Genomic DNA, 20,606 nt, shown 5'->3' with positions numbered 1-20,606 from the left:
GGGCATAGTCTGGGAGTCTACCCAGTGAGCTGGTCTCCAGGAAATGACCTTTGATTTAGTGGCCGATACTGACTACCCTGGGGTGCTTAAATGTGCTTGGCAAGTATCATTGTCTTTGTCTCCTTTGCCCTCCTGGACCTTTAGGAGACAGTCTTCAGGTAGGGTAGGTGAGGGGCTTATGGAGCCCAGGAGAGGGTGTAGCCAAACATATATGGCAGAGATTTGGGGCACTGTTTTCTCTTCCATCAGCATTGGGTACAAAAGGGAAGACAGATGTCCAGAGAGGGGACCCTGCCGGCTACACAAAAGCATCACCTATCAGGAAAATAGATTTTCTCCATATGCAGCCTTGTGTGGATTCCTTTTAAAGATATAAAAGGGATACCTGTTATCAAAAATGTAATGATTCCCAATCATTACGTGAAGAATAAACAAGTAAGGCTTAGCCGTAGCATGTGGCTCATGGGACTGGCCTTTGCTTGAGGCAGTCACTGTAAACTGTGTCCTCTCTGTCTTCTGATGGATGCCTCTCCCTGTTTTTTAATCCAGGTACTTTATGAAACACAGAGAACTCATAAATACACGTAAGCAGTGCTGAACCTCTCGTAAAACCCCACAACCACAACTCCTGCACAGCAAACTCCAGCTAGACAACAAAAGGTCGTGTATGTGCTGCACGTAAAGTTGAACCTGGGTTTGAACTTGGACTAGCGTTTAGCGAACATTTACTAAGTGCCAAACCCTGGAATACATCCTTTCCATGAAATATCTCCTTGAATCCTCAGAGCAGCCCCGTGAAATAAAGCACGATTACTTTCACCACTTTACACATGAAAAGACAGGTTTAGAGAGCTTGTGTTACCTTGACTAAGGCCCATAGCTAGACAGAATGCATTATCAGTGGACCTCAGATACTCCATAGAGAGAAGCATGTAACAGTTTCCCACAGTTACAGAGCTAGGAAATGATGCAGTCAGGGTTGGAAACCTGGTCAGCCTGACTCCAGAGCTTGTGCTCTTAATCACCACATTGTCCTGATCTCAGAACTACCTTTATCCGCCTTTAAAGGATTCTTTGTGAACTACTCCGCTTAGGGGTTTAAAACAATTTTGCTTCTCCTTTCACCCAGAGTGAAAATCTGAGTGGTTTAACTAATAAACTCTTTGTCGACATGTAGGGACTTCCCAATCCTGGAGCTTCATCTGTTCTCTCTTCCTTAGTGTTAGTTCAAAAGTTAAATTTTAGAGCATGTAATTTAAAGCTCTATTTAGAAATGCTCGTTGATGGAGTCAGAGCTGCAGCCATGGAGATGTCCCGTCGTCTGGAAGATCCTCATTACATTCTAGGCTTCTGAAAGCCAGATGAAGTATCAATAAAATATGCTGTGTCCTCCTGAGGAGTTAAGCCTCTGCACTTGAATGAATTCTTGCAGTGTCTCTCTTGCCCCCATGCTAAGGAAATCTGTAAGTGAGCAGAATGATGGGGGGAGTGGGGAATTAGGGGAAAAGCAATTTAGTGTGGTTAAGGTACCAGTGTGTGGCAAGGCCGTAAGCACTCAGAAGTTCATGGAATGCCCTTTGGTGGCGATGAACTCTCTGCCTATCCTGTTGTCATTCAAACCTCAAGTGTGCTATTTGACCTTAATACATCTGCTCCATTATAATGTCACAGGTAGTGAGTACACAGGAAGCAAGAAGGAAGGTTGCTTATTGACAGAAGTGACAAAGAACTGTTATTCTGGTGTTTCCAAGGAATGCGTTTCCTGCGATCCTAATGAGTGTGACGAGAAGACTCATTGCCAAGAAATTGTGTGATGTTTGCTTTATCTTCTTTCTGAAATGGTGCGGCTTCGGAGAGTTAGCCTGAAGTGCTTGTGTGTACTGAGATATTCGGATGCCAGCAGGGCAGAAGAGGGGGTGCAAGTCGTTATTCACATATAATGAAACCTAGGTCACATTCAAGTCCATTAAGCAACAGCCTCAAATCCTTTTAATTAATGGGTTCAGATTGGTGGGACTGAAGGAGCTAATTAAATTTTTTTCCCAGGATTTTCTATTTAAATAGACGACCACTGTGCTTCCTACATTTCCTCCAAAGTTATTCTTTGTAATTTAGTGTTGATGAAGGTATCAACACTTCATGGCAGGCCCTGGTTTTCAGAGGTCAGAAAACACCGTGGGCCCCTGGTTAAACCCACGGAGTCCCCTGTCTGCATCTTCCAGGATCTGGAAGTCCTGTGCTTTCCTGAGCCCAGCCACGGCCTGACAGAGGTCCTCTTTTCCCTGGAGAGCCGACACCTCCTCCCCCAAATCTGCTGGGGGCGGCAGATCACAGAGGTCAAAAGCCTCAAGGATAGTAACCCTGGGTTCTTCGTATTTAACAAAGCTGGGATGTCTTGGGACTATTTCTTCATGCCCTCATGGAAGACGGCTTCCAAGCTCTTCTGCTACCGCATTTTCCCTCACCCCTGTGTCTCCGGTTCTTCTGCTCCAGGAGCAATGACCCAGCCAGCAGTGAGCGCTCGGCTGGCTTCTCAAAGCTTTTCTTCCACAGTTCCCTCCTCTGTGGACGCCCCTGAGGGTCATCTCAAGGTTTACAGGATATGAAAGGTTATTCTTCCCAAACAATAAAAAGGTTAAGTACCCTGTTCTGTGCAGAAGAACATACAGTTATAGGAGAGGGCATCTCTCCAGAAAACCTGAGATTTTAGTTTCTGGCCCCAGAAAATTCCCTGCGGGGGCTTCATGACTCTTCAGTATGCCTAACATGGGCCACGCTGCGTGTTCAGCCCTGGAACTGAGTGCCCAGCACATACGGGTTGCATCTTCCAGTGCTGCCGGGGTTAGACTCAGGGCTGTCTAGGCAGAAGTATTCCAGATCATCATTCAGTTAAAGCAGCTGCAGAGACAGGATTACTGGGGAGAGGGCCCGGGAAAGGAGACCCAAGCATCTAGCCGTATCCAGTTCAGCAGCGTCCTTCACTCTCGGGGCATGGCCGTGTGGATGTTCCCCAACATGATGGCAGAAGGAAAGGACACCCTGGGACCCAGTTATCCTTTGCCACTTGATGTGCCTGGGAGACTGGAGAGATTTCACATTTGCTCCTTCATGTGGGTAGGGAGATCTCACACGTCACCAAGCCTAGACTTGGACCAAGCCCATCAGGACCCACAGCCGTCCAGTGGCGTGAAATACCCCGAGGGGAGGGTACGCAAGGATGCCTTTCTATGAGATGATGTTTCATTTCTGGACCCAGGAGTCAGTGCCACTGACTGCAGGGAGTCCCCTTTGTCACAGCGGCTCTCAGCCGTGGTCCCTGTGAGGACTCTGAGATGTGTTTTTGCTGCCATCTCTTGTCTGCCGTGGGGACAACTCATGGTTTACTTGCTGGGGTGGGAAAGCCTTGCCCAGTTACAGCTCTACACCCTCTCCCCACATTGAGGGGAAAATAAAACCCAAGATGCTGGTGTCCCCCAGCGAAAACCCCATTATGAAAACCCATGTTTGCTGACCTACCATCATTTTAATGCAGCTCCATGTGAACTGTAATCAAACCGCCGAGCGACCTTTCTGTCCCTCTGCCCAGCATCACTGAAAGGGCCTGTTGTTCCTTTGGTTCAATGAAGAAACCTTCTGTTTAGTTAAGCAAGTGTTTTTGCAGTCATGTCTCCTGGTAAGTTACAGAAAGATTATTGTTGGGTCTTGGGTTTTGTTGTTGTTTTTATTCTGTGAGTACCTCCACCCCCCTACCCCTTCAGCTGCCCACCCTGACACTTACTGCTTTACTTTTTTACAAAGGAGGGAAATTCATAATGACCTGAGCAGCTTCCTGGGCCCTTCAAGGTCCCTGGTCATGTTTTTCAGGTCCTAGTGTAAACTGGCTTCTCATTTATCCACCCCCAACCAGGGCCTGGGAACTTTCCAGAGTCTCAGAGGCATCAGCACAGGAATGGAGCCCAGAAGAGACCCCCATGAGCCAGGGACGCCAGTCTGATTGATGTGTTTACATGTGGTGTGCTTCTCTGTCTTACAGCTGTTTGTTGGACTTGGGTTCCCTTATGAAGGCCCGGCTCCCTTGGAGGCCATCGCAAATGGATGTGCTTTCCTGAATCCCAAGTTCAACCCACCCAAAAGCAGCAAAAACACAGACTTTTTCATTGGCAAGCCAACTCTGAGAGAGGTAAGCATCTGTAAAACTCATTCTACTTTCACTCATAGGAATGGTAGCTATTTATTGAGTGCTAGGAGCCCATTTGAACCTCAGAGCCTTGGACGGTAGGTATTGTCAACTTCCTTTCACTTAGTTGGGTGGAAGGGGGAGGGTGTGCAGGGGCTCAGAGAGATGGATGACTTGATTACATCCCCTCACTAAGGAGTGGCAGAGCCAGGATTTCGATCTATTTCCGTTCTACAAAGTACGGGGTCTTTTCGCCCTACCCCATCTCCATCCTAATTTGAACAGATATCGCCGGTCTTCCAATTAGCTGAACTCTGATTCCCTGGATGATTAGAGTTTATGGAATAAAAAGAAAATCAAGGGGTTAACAGGTATTTGTAAAGAACCTACTCTCTGTGAGGAGCTTTGGGGAATACAAAGTGGGCCGTGGGCTCCTTCCTTGAAGAATCATCATCCTTGAGAAGAAAGACGTATCGGGGTGACTGAATAGTATGCCTGGTATTTTAGCCGACTGTCAGCAGGGTGCCGTCCTGGGAAGCAGTCCTGCCGTCGCTCGAACCATTTGCAGAAGCCTTATTGGGATTGCCTTTGGAGGTCCTCTCGAAAATCCACAGTGGGTGATGAATCACCATTGAAGGCAGTTGGATTCTATTTGGGACCATAAACCAAAGTCATTTAGAGCATGTGAGTGACCAGGCTGGGTGTTTCTATATCTGGTTAGAAACACGTATGTGCAAGAACCCATAAGATTGATTTCTTATTATTTCTTATTTATTTCTGCACAGTTCGTAAGTGGCTCTCCAGGCTACTTTCAAGGAGGAAGCCTCTAAGTGTCGATTTGTCCCAGTGCCCTTGTCATTTGGGACCGTCTGCTGGGGAGGACACTGCTGGGCAGCCCTCCCGGGACATGTTTCTAAAGCATACATTTTTCACCTCTGCTACTTTTTTTTTTTTTTTTTTTTTTTTGCCGTACACGGGCCTCTCACTGTTGTGGCCTCTCCCGTTGCGGAGCACAGGCTCCGGACGCGCAGGCTCAGCGGCCATGGCTCACGGGCCCAGCCGCTCCGCGGCATGTGGGATCTTCCCGGACCGGGGCACGAACCCGCGTCCCCTGCATTGGCAGGCGGACTCTCAACCACTGCGCCACCAGGGAAGCCCACCTCTGCTACTTTTAAACCTTTCTGGGTCAGTTCTCCTGACCCCATTCCCCCCTTCCCCAAATAGTATATAAAACACATTTTCCGTGATTATTCTTTACCTTTCAGTCAGAGAACTTACCAGTTAATAGAGTTGATCATTCTGAGAGTTCTTTTCGTTGACCCACCCCATCACTGGTGAAAGGGCCAAAGGAGATGGAAGAAGATCAGCAAGCCCACAGATTATCCTGAAAAAGATGAACCTATGGCCCAGATAACCTCTGACAAAGGTTAACGAGGCGTGTGCGTGTGTGTGCGCGCACGCTTGCTTTTTCCTTCTGCTAGTATTGTAAATTTGAGTTCTTCATTTTGAGGGGTGGGGGGTCATTCCTCAGCAACACTTAATGCACACAGTGTTTGGACTTCCCGTGCTGTGGGGCAGGTACCAGAACACAGATCAGGAACCTTCAGTCTGGTACCCAAGAACTTACTCTTTGCAAAGGTTTGAAAGGATGCTCCCCAGCAGTGAGAATGCCTCAACTTAGGCATCTGTGCTTTAGCGTGCGACTGACTTTGAAACTTCGGAGCTCTGGGTAGGAAATGTGGGCTAATCAATCATTCCTGTGTTACGTTTGAATGTAGGAAATCTCTGAAGTTCTACATCTGCCTAAATTGGATAATTATTTGTAATTTTCGATGTTTTTTTGTGATAAATTATACACAGTGAGAAACGATGATTTTAACCTTTTTTGAGTGTACAGTTCACTGGCATTCAGTACATTCGCGATGTTGTGCAATCATCACCACTGTCCACTCTCATAGATTTATTGTTCCAAACAGAAGCTCTGTGCATTAACAGTAACTCTCCCTTCTCCCCTGCTCCAGCCCTGAATAGAAGAGTAACCACTACTCTACTTTCTGTCTATAGAAATTTACCTATTCTAGGTGCCTAATGTAAGTGTCATCGTACAGTGTTCGTGACCAGCTTATTTCACTAAGCATGTTTTCAAGGTTCGTTCGTGTTACATGTGTCAGAACCTTTCCTTTTTAAGGCTGAATAATATTTCATTGTATGAATAGCCCACATTTTGTTTATCCATTCCTCTGTTCATCGACACTTGGATTGTTTCCATTTCTTGTCTATTACGAAAAGTGCTGCTACAAACATGGGTGTACAAGTATCTGTTTGAGTCCTTGCTTTCAGTTCTTTGTGGTATATATACCTATGAGTGGAATTGCTGGAACTTGCTTTTTATTTTGAAATAATATTAGTCTTAAAGAAAAGCTGCAGAAAGATTACAAAGTTTGGTTATATGCTTCATGCAGCTTCCGCTAATGGTAACATATTATAAAACCACAGTGTAATTGTCAAAACCAAGAAGTTAACATTGGTACCGTAATATTATCTAAACTACAGACTCTATTTGGATTTCACCAGTTTTTCCACTAACATCCTTTTCCTGGTCCAGCCTCCCACATGGCCTTTACCTGTCATGTCTCTTTAGTCTCCTCCAATCTGTGCCAATTCTTCAGTCTTTCACTGTCATTCATGACCTTGACATTTTGAAAGGGTACCAGTCAGTTGTTCTGTACACTGTCCCTCCATTTGGATTCGACTGGTGTTTTCTCCTGATTAGTTTGAGGTTACACATTTTTGGCAAGAATCCCACAGAAGTCATGTGGCCTCAGTGTATCGTGTCAGGGGATGCGTGATACCAATGTCTTATTACTTGGTGATGTAACCTTGATCACTTGGTTAAGGTCGTGTTTGCCAGGTTTCTCCACCATAAAGTTACTGTTTTTCTCTATATTGGGGGAAGTACTTTGAGACCATGCAAATACCCTCGTTCTCCTCCAACTTTTGCCCATTTATTTTTACCATGTATCTATCAGTGGATCTTTCTTGCAACCATTGTTACAGTGATATTCTAATGATGATTTTTCCCTCATGATTTTTTTTTCTGGTTTCCCATGATAATAACCATCTTAGTTAACATTTATTGGAGCACTTACTGTGTGCTAAGGGCTTTTTAAAAATGATTTTTTATTGAAGTATAGTTGATTTACAATGTTGTATTACTTTCAGGTGTACAGCAAAGTGATTCAGTTTCATATATATATTTTTTCTTTTTCAGATTCTTTTCCCATATAGGTTATTACAAAATATTGAGTATAGTTCCCTGTGCTATACAGTAGGTCCTTGTTTTTTTATCCATTTTATATATAGTAGTATGTATACATTATTCCCAAATTCCTAATTTATCCCTCCCCCTACCCCACCCTTTCCCCTTCGGTAACCATAAGTTTGTTTTCTATGTCTATGAGTCTTTTTCTGTTTTGTAAATAAGTTCATTTGTATCATTTTTTTAGATTCCACATATAAGTGATATCACATGGTATTTGCCTTTCTCTGACTTACTAATGCATGAAAAGCAAAGAAACCCATCAGTTTTCTTATTGCAGTTTCTATATACAAGACTTTGGTCAATGATTCATCAAAAGTATTTTGGACTGACTTGGTACCTTCTTGATCACTAGAATTAGATAATAATTTCAATTTTGATAGTTCTGAAGATTTTGATAACACTGTATTACAACTGAGTACTTTTTCCTGAAAAAAATTTAAGACCCTCTTAAACACAATCTAACCCTTTCCCAGTGAATGATGTAATGTTACATAGATCAGATCAGCCAGTATGAAATTGTTGAGAAAAGTATGTTCATGCTGTCGGTTGTGATTCTTTAGTGATTTGCTTTTTGTTGAGGTGATAGAGGGTTTTCATTCTTCATGGCATCAAAAGGGAATAGGTGTTGGAGGTGCCGCCCAGGCATTTGGTTCCTCCTGTCCTTTCAGCTGGTCCCACCAGTGCTGGAATGAGACTCCGGTTAGAATGGCACTGGGGGAGGCTTTCAACAGCTGCTCAGCAAGTGACCTCCCACAAGTGACTCCATCAGTCCTGGGCTCCCGTGGGAGGGCTGGGATGCAGAGGTCAGCTGACAGATGTTCATTGTATCCCCACAGGGCCTGTGGTACTAAGTCACTGCCTTGGGGGAACTTATCAAGACACATTTCCTGTTTCCCAGGAGCTCAGATTTTGATATGGAAGTGTGATAAGAGCGATGTCTAATCAACGGGCATGCATAAGGAAAGAGCTGAGTACATTAAGCAGGGGAAGTTAACTTGGAGTGGTGCCCGGTGGAGGATGTGCTGGGTTAGCTAGAAGGGGATAGTGGGGGAGCTGTGCTTTAGAGGAAAAGAAGAGTCGGGTTTTGAGTTGGAGAAGCATGAATGTTGATGCGTTGGAGGGAAACCCCAAGCAGGTCACTTTACTTTATGCAGGAGGGCAGGTTCCATCTGATGTCCATTTCCTTCTCCGCTGGAGACGGTGCAGAGAGCAGGCTGATAGCCAGTGACATGACACAGCTTTGAGGGGAGCCAGTGAACCTGACCTCACAGGCAGGTGGGCCGCCCCACTCTGCTCTTTCAGCTCACAGAATCCCCCTGATCAAAGATGCTTTTAATTGGGAAAGAGCTATCAACACTTGTACAGATTTCTAAGGGTCAAGAATCCCTAGGAAGTATCCTTTTTCTTTTTTTCCTCAGCAAATAGAAGAATTTTAACCAAAACGTATATAATTACATAGCTATCTTCTTGTGCCCTTGCTAATCTTTTGAGCTAAGCAGCAATAGATCCATGTAAATGGGTCCATGTAAATTGCATCTATGTCTCTTCTTTGCCTTCATTTGAAGAGAAGTCTAATTTTTTCTTTGTATTTAGAAAACAAAAAGCTTTGTTTTTATTTTTGCATTGGACCCATTTTTAAAACCACAGTGTACACACTCAAGAGAAGTTCCGTATGCCTTAAGTATAATGTGGTTGGTTCAAGTTACACTTTAAATGTAATATAATTTGGATTTCTCTCTTTATATTGGGAAACATATTAGTAGGTTCTTTTTTTTTTTTTTTTTTTTTTTTTTTTTGCCGTACGCGGGCCTCTCACTGCTGTGGCCTCTCCCGTTGCGGAGCACAGGCTCCGGACGCGCAGGCTCAGCGGCCACGGCTCACGGGCCCAGCCGCTCCGCGGCATGTGGGATCTTCCTGGACCGGGGCACGAACCCGTGTCCCCGTGTCCCCGTGTCCCCTGCATCGGCAGGCGGACTCTCAACCACTGCGCCACCAGGGAAGCCCGGTTCTTAATCATTATTCTGACATTTTGTAAACCTTTAGAAATTCTGTGACTCCAGGGTTTCCTTTTCCATAAAGAGAACTTGTGTTCTTCTTGGAGATTTAACAGCCGCTCTGAAACAACGTCTTATATTTAATAAGATTTTCATTACTTTTACAGACTATACTCCAGTAAATATACTGATTGATATACGATAGCTCAGATCATACGGTTCTCAAGAAATTAACAAGGACGAATGGAACATTCAGAGGGGGAATAATGAATCACAAAACGCCTTACTCATAAAATTAAGTAACCCTCCATAAATGTAAATGAACAAAATGATAATGGCTCGGCATCTTGTATTTTCCAAGTGCTTAGAGCAACCTTGTAAATGAGCAGGGACCTTAAAAGGCAGAGGGGAGAGAGACTGCTAAATAGTGACACTGATGGCAACTTTCATTTACCCTGATTCAGTTGGAAGAATTAATTAGTTTGTTCTCCAGGCCACAAAATGAAAATGGTATGACACTTTACTCAGCTTCAGGAAAGGTCTAATGCAGACATACATTCAGTCCTGGGATTTTGTTTTAGGTTAGCTGGTTTTAAGCAACTGATGAAAAGGCTGGTGTTTCCATTGAGCTCCTTTTGGTCATTGTCTTAAGAGCTCAAGAGCATCCTTTAAAATTGTCATCTTCCGTTTTTGTCAAAAAGGTAAAAAGTTGTTGAAGGATCTAGATTTGAATTTGCTCTGCTGCTTTCTAGCTATGTGGTCTTGGGGAGTTGTAAGCCCCTCTAACCCTCAGAATCCTCATCAGTGCACAGGAAACCTGATAAATAATGTCTGCTCAGGTGATTAGCCCCGTGCCTGCCCCAACTGAGGGGCCTCACTGATGCGTGCTCAATCTAAAATATGTGCTGAGGAAAAAGAAAAGCGTGCTCCCCCAGCTCCAGGAGCCTGCGGGCACTCTTCTTCTATCCCTGACCACGCAGCTGAGCAAAAGAAAAAGGGTATATGTCAGAAGCATGGGGAGCTGCAGGCTAGCGAGGGGCGTGACTCTGGCAGAAGAGGCAGGAGCAAAGTCTAGGATACCTGCACCTCAGAATCGCCTGATTTCCACGAGTGGGGGCCAGAGAAGGCTCAGAGTGGAGGCCCAGTCATTTATCTTCCGGGTTTCCCCCCTGAGGAATGCATGCACCCCATTGGTGTGGTAAGACACGAAGAACGGTGGCCAAGAGCAAGCTGCAGAGGTGCCAGTTGAATCACCCAGTCCTCTGAGTATATTGGGATCTGAAGGAAGAAAAGGGAACCAGCTTGGCCTCAACCCTTCCACACCCAACACCCTCTTTTATTCTAAGTGTATTATATCATCTTCTTTTCCCTCCTGAAATGAAAAATATACCCTGCTAACATCATACAGAGTGAAGTAAGTCAGAAAGAGAAAGACAAATACCGTATGCTGACACATATATATGGAATCTAAGAAAAAAAAAAAAAAGGTCATGAAGAACCTAGGGGTAAGACGGGAATAAAGACACAGACCTACTAGAGAACGGACTTGAGGACCTGGGGAGGGGAAAGGGTAAGCTGTGACAAAGCGAGAGAGTGGCATGGACATATATACACTACCAAATATAAAATAGATAGCTAGTGGGAAGCAGCCGCATAGCACAGGGAGGTCAGCTCCGTGCTCTGTGACCACCTAGAGGGGTGGGATAGGGAGGGTGGGAGGGAGGGAGACACAAGAGGGAAGAGATATGGGGATATATGTATATGTATAACTGATTCACTCTGTTATACAGCAGAAACTAACACACCATTGTAAAGCAATTATACTCCAATAAAGATGTTTAAAAAATCTATTCAATTGCAAGTTTAATCGAAATAAAATCAAAGAGAAATGCGATTATCACACACACACAAAGAATGATTCTCTAATTCTAATATGAAACAGAAGTAAAAGGAAAATACTTTGCTATAAGGTAATAGATATTTTGTGTATATGTGGTCCAGAAATAGTGTATCATACCCATGAACCACCCTAGAAGGCATCATGGTGTCTCATTCCTCCTTACAGTGAATATGTTTGTATTTAAGAAGAATAGGGCTTCCCTGGTGGCACAGTGGTTGAGGGTCCGCCTGCCGATGCAGGGGACACGGGTTCGTGCCCCGGTCTGGGAAGATCCCACATGCCGCGGAGCGGCTGGGCCCGTGAGCCATGGCCGCTGAGCCTGCGCGTCCGGAGCCTGTGCTCCGCAATGGGAGAGGCCACAACAGTGAGAGGCCCACGTACAGCAAAAAAAAAAAAGAAGAAGAAGAAGAAAACATTGAGCTGAATCTGGTCAGCCCTTTTTACTTATAATTGACATTAAAGAAAGAGAAGCTAAATAAAAAGGTGCCTACGTGTAGACACACAGATATACTCCATTGGCATTACTGTGACAGCTTCAAATACAGCCTGGTTTGGGTATGTTGTACTGGAGACCCAGATCCTCTGTGTGGCATTGACTTTGCTGCGATGATTTTTCTGAAATGATAACAGCTTATTGGTGAAATTCCCAATACAATGCCCCTTGATTTACATGGCAATTATGTTCCTGGAAAACTCAATGTATATTCAGACTGTGCCAAAGAGGCAGATTCTGTGAACCCACCTGAGAGCTTGGCGGGGCATGTGAAGGCCTGTGGGGAGTGGACACTTCTGCCCTGTGCAGGACGGTCACACACATCTCAAGGCGTCTGGCATCCCTGGTCCTCAGCCACGGGTTGGGGCAGCACCCACCAACTTTGAGAACTGAAAGTGCACCAGAATGCTTTCTTTATACCACAGCCTTAAAAGGATACAAGAATAAAGGTGGGAACAAGTTTGAGGGGTAAATTTAGCTGTCTTTAAAAAACGGATTCTTCAAGAACTGAGAATTGCCAATATTCCTGTGGGTTTCTTTGGCCACCCTTTGTTTTTAAAATAAAACCTCCTTTAAAACAAAAGCTACTTTTCCTTGCTTTTCTGATCACACGTTGCCGTTACGACTCTTAAGGCTCCAGTGTTATGCTAATTATTATTCCAAAATTCTCTCTTTTTCTGGTAGCATTATTTCCCTTTCTGTCACCTTTCATATGTGCCGTTCCGTGTCCTTCTATGACTTTAAAGCCTATGAGAACTTTATTGTAATTTCCTTATATTTACCTGTCTATCCTAACCAGTATTTTATAACAGATGCTAGTTTGATCTAGGTGATTTTCAGGGCTGGGATATGACTGAGGGTAAATATTCATTATTTCTTGGTGTGATTTGGGGGGTTGAAGCCATCTGTAACAGCCTCCATGTCACCTGGTTATGACATTCTAACTCTTTTTTCAAAGCGGTTCTCAAGGTGAGGAGCCATCACTGGACCTGCCCTGTGGATGCCGTGGTCTCACACAGGGCCATGCCCTCCTGGGACCCCTAAACTCCCAAGAACCCCTCCAAAGTGCCCAAGATCCCAGATCCAAGGGTCTAAGACAGCATAGCCTGGCCATGTGTCTTTTAAAACATCCCACATGAGCCTGATGGGCACCCATGGGCACTGCCAGTGTTGCCAGCCGGGCACACTTGACAGCCTCGGTGTCCTTACCTGTACCTGTCAGGGCTGTGCCTGCTTCTCCAGATGGTCCTGACAGTAGATGTCGTGCTGGTCAAAGCAAAAAAGAAAGCAAGCAAGCTGTGGAATCCTCCCTCTTTTATTGTTATCTGCTTACGGGGTGCTTAGGAGGTTTCGATCGTCAAGGGTCCAAAACAAAAAATGACATTACCTACACAAGTACAACTCGGAACCGTAAAAAGCATAACGCTTCACCTAGCACAGAAGGTTGAGAAATGAAAAAAGCCAGTGTTCGTGAGACTGAGGTGTTCTGTTTTCTCTTTTCCAGCTGACCTCCCAGCATCCTTATGCCGAAGTTTTCATCGGCCAGCCACACGTCTGGACTGTTGACCTCGATAATCAGGAGGGGGTGGAGGACGCCGTGAAAGCAATTTTAAGTCAGAAGGTTATTTCTTTTATTCCATTTTCCCCCATTTGTGATGTGAACGGGATCTTGTGGAAAGCATCACAGGCCCTTCGTTCAAGTAATTAGAATGGTTCCATGTCAGCTTGACTCTGAAATTTAGAAAATGGCCCAGCTGTAGGACTGGCCTGGGGATTTTTGTGGATGTTCTGTGAAATGGAATTAGAGCTGGTGTCCAGATGCGTGCATGGATTCTACAGACCCTTTCGACATGGCTCCTGGGTCCCAGACACAGCAGTAGAAACTTGAATTCTACTTGTGTCAGTGACCTCATTATGTAGCTCTCCCAAAGATCAGAAAAGATAGACCCGCTCCCCTGCAAAAAAAAAAAAAAAAGTGAGAAGGAAAAGGACTAATTAAGGAAATACTGGAAAATGTTTTTTATAGCATCTGTTTATTTGGCTTTTCTACCTAAACATCTTATAAAATTTTGTATAAGTAACTAACATCTCTGGACTCTCCAGAACAATTCAGCAGACATGTATTAAGTACCTACTGTATGCAGAGCGCCCTCTGAACCGCTGTCAGGGACGCTCACTTCCATAAGCATAAACGAGGCTGGCTCCCTGCCTGTAGGAAACTTACCACCCTGTAGGGGATGGGTCAAGTTATCCTCTCTCCCAACCCCGGGACTGCCTTGGATTCTACCAGTAAACTCTGCCCTCTGTCCTCCTCCTATCAGAGCAGCGATTACTCTGTTATAATTTTTGAAGAGAAGCAGTATAGGTGTGGTTATAAGGACAGGCTAGAATCAGACAGCTTGGGTTGGGGTCCAGCAGTGTCCCCTCGGGCAGTTACTTAACCTCTGAGGCTCAGTTTCCTCATCCCTGATGTAGGCTAATTTCACCTACTTTACAGGTACTTGAGAGGATCCAATGAGATAATGAATATAAAGTGCTTAAGTGCAGTGTCGATCTCATAATAAATGTCTAGTCAGGAGTGTTAAGTCAGTATTGCATATATAATAATGTAACATTCTTTTTTACTGACGTATAGTTGATTTACAGTGTTGTGTTAGTTAGTTTCCAGTGTACAGCAAAGTGATTCCGTTATACATGTATATACATTCTTTTACATATTCTTTTTCTATTATGGTTTATTACAGGATATTGAATATAGTTCCCTGTACTATACAGTAGGACCTTATTGTTTATCCATCCTATAGATAATAGCTTGCATCTGCTAATCCCAAACTCCCAATCCAACCCTCTCCTGCCCCCTCACCCCCTTGGCAACCACAAATCTGTCCTCTATATCTGTGAGTCTGTTTCTGTTTCGTAGATAAGCTCATTTGTGTCGTATTTTAGATTCCACAAATAAGTGATATCATACGTGTCTTTGACTTGCTTCACTTAGTATGATAATCTCTAGGTCCATCCGTGTAGCTGCAAATGATATTATTTCATTTTTTATGGCTGAGTAATATTCCATTGTGTGTGTGTGTGTGTGTGTGTGTGTGTGTGTGTGTGTGTGTGTGTACACATACACACCACATTTTCTTTATCCATTCATCTGTCGATGGACTGTTGTTTCCATGTCTTGGCTAATGTAATACTATAACGTTCTTACTTTTGTTAGTGATAGTCTGGATTTCCATTAGACCGTAAGCAGCATAGGCAGGAACGATACCTGTCTCACTGCTGTGTTCTCAGGACCCAGCATAGCGATGTACCTAATAGATGGTGGGAGGCATGGAGGGAGCGAGGAATAGATGTATGCAGATCAGCACACTAAGGCAGAGTATGTTCAGTGCCAAGACCAACATGCCAGAGATGGAGGAGTGTCTGTCTTCTCTGCTTCTTTTTTTTTTTTTTATTGAAGTATAGTTGATTTACAGTGTTGTGTTAGTTTCTGGTGTACAACAAAAATGATTCCGATATGTATATATATGTGTGTATATATATGAATATATATATACTTTTTCATATTCTTTTCCATTATGGTTTAATTACAGGATATTGAATATAGTTCCCTGTGCTGTACAGTAGGTCCTTGTTGTTTATCTGCTTTATACACGGTAGTTTGTATCTGCTCATCCCAAAGTCTTAATTTATCCCTCCCCGCTCCTTTCCCCCCTGGTAACTGTTAAGTTTCTCTTCTATTTCTGTCTTCTCTGCTCCTTATAAGGACATCTGGAGAATGCAGCATTGAGTTAAGTCTCAGAGCATGAGTAGGAATCTGCAAAGTTAAACGGAGAGGTGAGCCCAGAAAGACATGAGTTAGAGGAACAGTGAGAGTCAAGGGGGAGAGGCTAGAAAGGCATGTATCCGAGGAGGAGTTGCCAGTTGGCCCATGTAAAGGGCCGCCTTTCCCCTTTGGGGAATAAAGTGAGGCCCTCCCAACTGCCAGTTTCAGCTACGGACCACATCTCCTGGGGAACAGGAGTACTCCAGCGTGTCACCCATGTCCCTTTAGAGCAGGTCTAGTTCTTGAGCTTTGAGGTAGCTGCTCAGAGCTTCCCATCAGCGACGTGTACGATCTCATCCCAGTCTCAAGTTTAGGGCAGAAGTCCCCCAGACCTCTGGTGGCCAAGCCAAGAGATGAAGTGCTGAGTGGGTGTGGTGCTGCTGGCCACCTCAAGCACCTGCTGCATGTCTGCAGCTTCCCACCAGAGGATCCTTCTTGCAGAGATCAAACGCTCTTCTTTCTTCAGTCTCAGAGTCCTCTAGGGTATTAGCTTCTAAAGCTGCCATAACAGAGAACCACAAAGTGGTGGTTGAAACGACAGAAATTTATTCTCTTACAGTTCTGGAGGCTGCAATTAAAATTCAGATGTCAGCATCTGAAATTAAGCTGTCGGCAGGGCCATGCTCCCTCTGACGCCTCTCATGGAGGGTCCTTCCTCGGCTCTTCCACCTTCTGGTGGCCCCAGGTATTCCTTGGTTTGCAGCTGCAGCACTTTCATCTCTGTCTCTGCTGTCATATGGTGTTCTCCGTGTGTGTGTGTGTCTATCTGTTTTCTCCACTTCTCATAGAGACATCAGTCATGTTGCATTAGGGCCCACCCTAAATCACTATGACCTCTTCTTATCTTGAGTCCATCTGCAAAGACCTTATTTCCAAATAGGATCCCATTCACAGGTACTGGGTGTTAGGACTTCAACATATCTTTTGGGGGTGGGGGACAGAGTTCAACCCACAACACTTAGTTAAGTGTGCATTCTTTTGAAGAGGAGTAATTTGAAAGCTAATGTAGAGGCAGAAAATCTTGGATCACAGAGTCCAAAACTTTTTAGATAATAGATCCCCTTTTGTCAAACAAAAATCTCGTGGGAATGCCTGACATGTAAAGCGCTAAGTGGGTGCTGAGTTCTATCCACTTCTACATGAGGCTCTGTTCACTTCATGGAACATCTACTGCTCCTCTTTTTAAAACCCTGACCAACCCTTTCCCTAAAACCATTTAAGGCCACTTAAGGGGGCATAAAAAGTAATTATAATAGTAGGTCATATGTAGGGAGAAGCTCTTTTTATACCTCCAGACGGTACGTGGGCCTCTCACTGTTGTGGCCTCTCCCGTTGCGGAGCACAGGCTCCGGATGCGCAGGCTCAGTGGCCATGGCTCACGGGCCCAGCCGCTCTGCGGCATGTGGGATCTTCCCGGACTGGGGCACGAACGCGTGTCCGCTGCATCGGCAGGCGGACTCTCAACCACTGCGCCACCAGGGGAGCCCTCTCTCTGTACATCTTTATGAGCCTTGTCTCATTTAATCCTTCTGCAGATAAGAAAATTAAGGTTTAAAGAAAATTAAGTAATTTACATGAAATCGCACAACTAGTAAGTAGTAGAACCTGGATTGAAACTAGTATTTTTGACTAGTTTATTAAGAAAAAATTTAAAAAGAAAAACATCATTAAATGAAGTAAAGGGAAGACGAGAGTGAGAGAGAAAGTAAGGAATGAGATTAATACAAAGACTATTAACATTATAATCGTTATGCTTGTTATAAATGGGTCAGAAATTTGGTGCCAAGCTTTCTCATATTTAATTACAAGATTTTAAATTACATGACACTCAAAAAAGCAAGAAAACATGACCCATCATTAAGAGAGGACTCCATCAATAAAACCAGACTCAGAGATGGCTCAGATGTTGGGATTACCATACAGCAAATTTTAAATGCTGAGATAAATGTATTAAAAGGTTTGTTGGGGACTTCCCTGGTGGTCCAGTGGCTAAGACTCTGTGCTCCCAATACAGGGGACCTGGGTTCGATCCCTGGTCAGGGAACTAGATCCCACGTGCATGCCGCAACTAAGGAGCCCATGTGCTGCAACTAAGGAGCCCACGAGCTGCAACTTAGGAACCTGTCTGCCACAACTAAGACCCCATGCAGCCAAATTAATTAATTAATTATTTTTAAAAAAAGCTTTGATGAAAAAGGTAGACAACATATGTGAATAGATGGGGGATTTCAGCAGAGAGATGGGAACTTTTTTAAAAGCCAAATGAAAAAATGCTAGTACTGAGAAGTACAGTATCAGAAATTAACTCTTTCAGTGGGCTGATCAGCAGATTATACACAGCAGACGAAAATAATCAGTGAACTTTAAAGACTTATCAATAGAAATTACTGAAATTAGAGGAAAAAGAACAAGATAAAAAAGAGCATATGAGATCTCTGGAACAATATTCAAGCAGCCTAATTTATGTGTAATTAGAACCTCAGAGGAGAGAATGGCTGGAAGAAATATTTGTGAAAAGATAATGGCTAAGAATTTTCTAAAATTAATGAATAACATTAACCTGCAGATTGTGGGAGCTCAGTGAAGGCCAAGCAGGATAAATACGGAGAAAAACACACTTAGATACATCATAGCTGAACTGCCAAAAACGAAAGATGAGGAAAATAATCTTGAAAGCAGCCAGAGAAAATTTTATTACATTCAGGGGAATAACAGTATGAAAGACCACCAACTGCCCATCAGAAATAATGGAGACCATAAAAGGGTCTGCAGGAGCCAGAGTGTGTAGGGCCTCTAAGTAGACCACAAGAGGGATTCTGGATTTTATTCTGAGTATGATGGGTAGTTTTGAGCAGGGGAATGACATGACCTATTTTACATTTGAAATCATCAAGAGAAATTCCAGGAAATGTCTGACTTAAAATTCTCTGCTTAGTAGATAGAGGAGATAAGACTCAACCCCTGAACTTCTGGTACCTTCTAAGACCATCTGTCATTGAATGATGCCAAGCCACCTGTCAGGTGGGACCATGCAGAGGTTAACTGGTATCAGAGAGCAGTTCCCTGTAGAAGTCGTGCTCTGACTTAGAACGCTGAGTAATACTAGAGACAGGATATCCCACTGGAAGGGAGGTGAAGAGGAGAAAATGGAGGAAAAGATGGGGGGTAGGGAACGTTTCCAAGGCCAGCAGGGACTGCATGGTGCAGCCTGCAGGCATCCTTCCTATGGCCATATGAGTAACAGTCCTTTGTCCACCAGCAAGATGACCAAGCACATTCCCCCCTGCTTCTCCATAACTGACCCCACTTGGGATTCTCAGTGACTGGGGTGGTTTCAACATTCCCTTTCATTCATCCCCCAAAAGACCTTGACTTGTTCCTGAAGTTCTACAGAAAACTGTCTCACACACACACACTCTCACACACACACACACACACACACACTCACACACACACACACACACACACACACACACACACACACACACAATCTGTGCAGCAGATCCGACATCAGAGGCTAGCCAGTGCTCAGTATTCCTAAAGCCAGGGCTCTGGGGAGCTTTCCCACACAGAGGGCCCTGCTTCTGTACACAGCAGGGCTAGTGGAACTCATGGCAGAGGTGGCTTAAGAATACAAGTTCTTTCTTTCTTTCTTTTTTTTTTTGCTTTTCCTTTATAGGAAAATTAGCTTCTTATCTTTTAAAACAGTGAACTGGCCACAAAGCAGTTAATGAGTCACATCCCCTTTGGTTAAACTGGGTTTGGTTGGTAGGACACAGGAAGAGCCAGTTTTCTGTGTTTATTGCATAAGTCCTTTGAATGAATGCACCTTCATTTCTAATGGATACCCTTTAGAATATGTTGTAGGAATGACCCTTGAGTGTTCAGTATGCTTCCCACCATATAACTGGATCTGTCGGTCGCATGACAGATGGCCCACCGATGTTTATTTATTTACCTCACTCTAGAAATCCTACTTATCCCCAAATGAGCCCAATATGGAAGTCGTCTATTGTACATTTTTTGTTGTTGTTCTTATTCGTTAATATCTTTTCCCACAAACATGGGAAGAGGCATATCTCTAGACAGTTAGAGAAAGCTTCTGGAATCACTCACAAGGTGATTAAATAAATATTCTTTAAAAGAAAAAGTCTACATTTGGTGGAAAGGACTGTGGTTGGGTTAGAGAAGGCACAGCAAGTGCGAAAGCTTGAGATGAGAAGATGCAAGCTTGAAAGATGTAAGTCAGTTAAAGCATTTGGAGCTCTTCTGAGATAAATGATCTAGGAACAAAAGGACCTCAGCTCATGCAGAATAGTCCTACCCTGATATTACAGTACTTATGGCTCAGCCTCTTTCGGCTCTCTCTGGATGGATGTGGGCAGGGATGGCTGAGTTACAGCCTGTGTGACGTGTCATCTAATTGTGCATTCAAAGACATGTTATGAAATTACTAATCATGGTTGAAGAAGATTTCAAATGTAATGTGTGAATCAATATACACGGAAAACGGGAGAAGCTGCCTTGAGGACAGCTACTTGGCTGCCCCCAGAAGGGTGTCTTCTCTGTCAATTGTCCCATTTTCAGCAGGCCTCAACTCACAGATGTTTTGTCCAGGTCTCCACCCTGTAGATTTGAGATAGGCGAGTGTAGACTTAAGAGGGAGGTGGTGAATGTGCTGATAAGTGCTACTGGGCTTTCTGAAGCTGTAACAAACTGGATTGCTGGCCATATTCTCCCAAGTGAAATTTCCATTTCAGATTAATAATGCCAGCCGGCTGCTCCTGAAGACGCAGGCGTCATAGTGTCGGCACAGGCACTGCAGAGCTCCAACCTGCATTTCTTCCCCTTCCATCAGGTGTCACAGTATTGATCAGATTGCCTCCCCTACCCC

General features: G+C 44.2%; 1 protein-coding gene across 1 annotated transcript in view; it reads left to right on the top strand.

Annotated features, from left to right (window-relative positions):
* The window catches only part of MGAT5 (alpha-1,6-mannosylglycoprotein 6-beta-N-acetylglucosaminyltransferase), a 364,482-nt gene that overhangs the window by 324,767 nt on the left and 19,109 nt on the right, over positions 1-20,606 (top strand). Inside the window, exons 14-15 of the mRNA XM_060151522.1 lie at positions 4,034-4,180; positions 13,391-13,507. Coding sequence (XP_060007505.1) covers positions 4,034-4,180; positions 13,391-13,507 — 264 coding nt within the window. The remainder of the gene's footprint in view (positions 1-4,033; positions 4,181-13,390; positions 13,508-20,606) is intronic.

Source organism: Lagenorhynchus albirostris, chromosome 6 (assembly GCF_949774975.1).
Source record: "Lagenorhynchus albirostris chromosome 6, mLagAlb1.1, whole genome shotgun sequence".
Classification (NCBI taxonomy): domain Eukaryota; kingdom Metazoa; phylum Chordata; class Mammalia; order Artiodactyla; family Delphinidae; genus Lagenorhynchus; species Lagenorhynchus albirostris.
The sequence above is the reverse complement of the archived record's forward strand: the minus strand, read 5'-3'. Positions and strand labels throughout refer to the sequence as shown.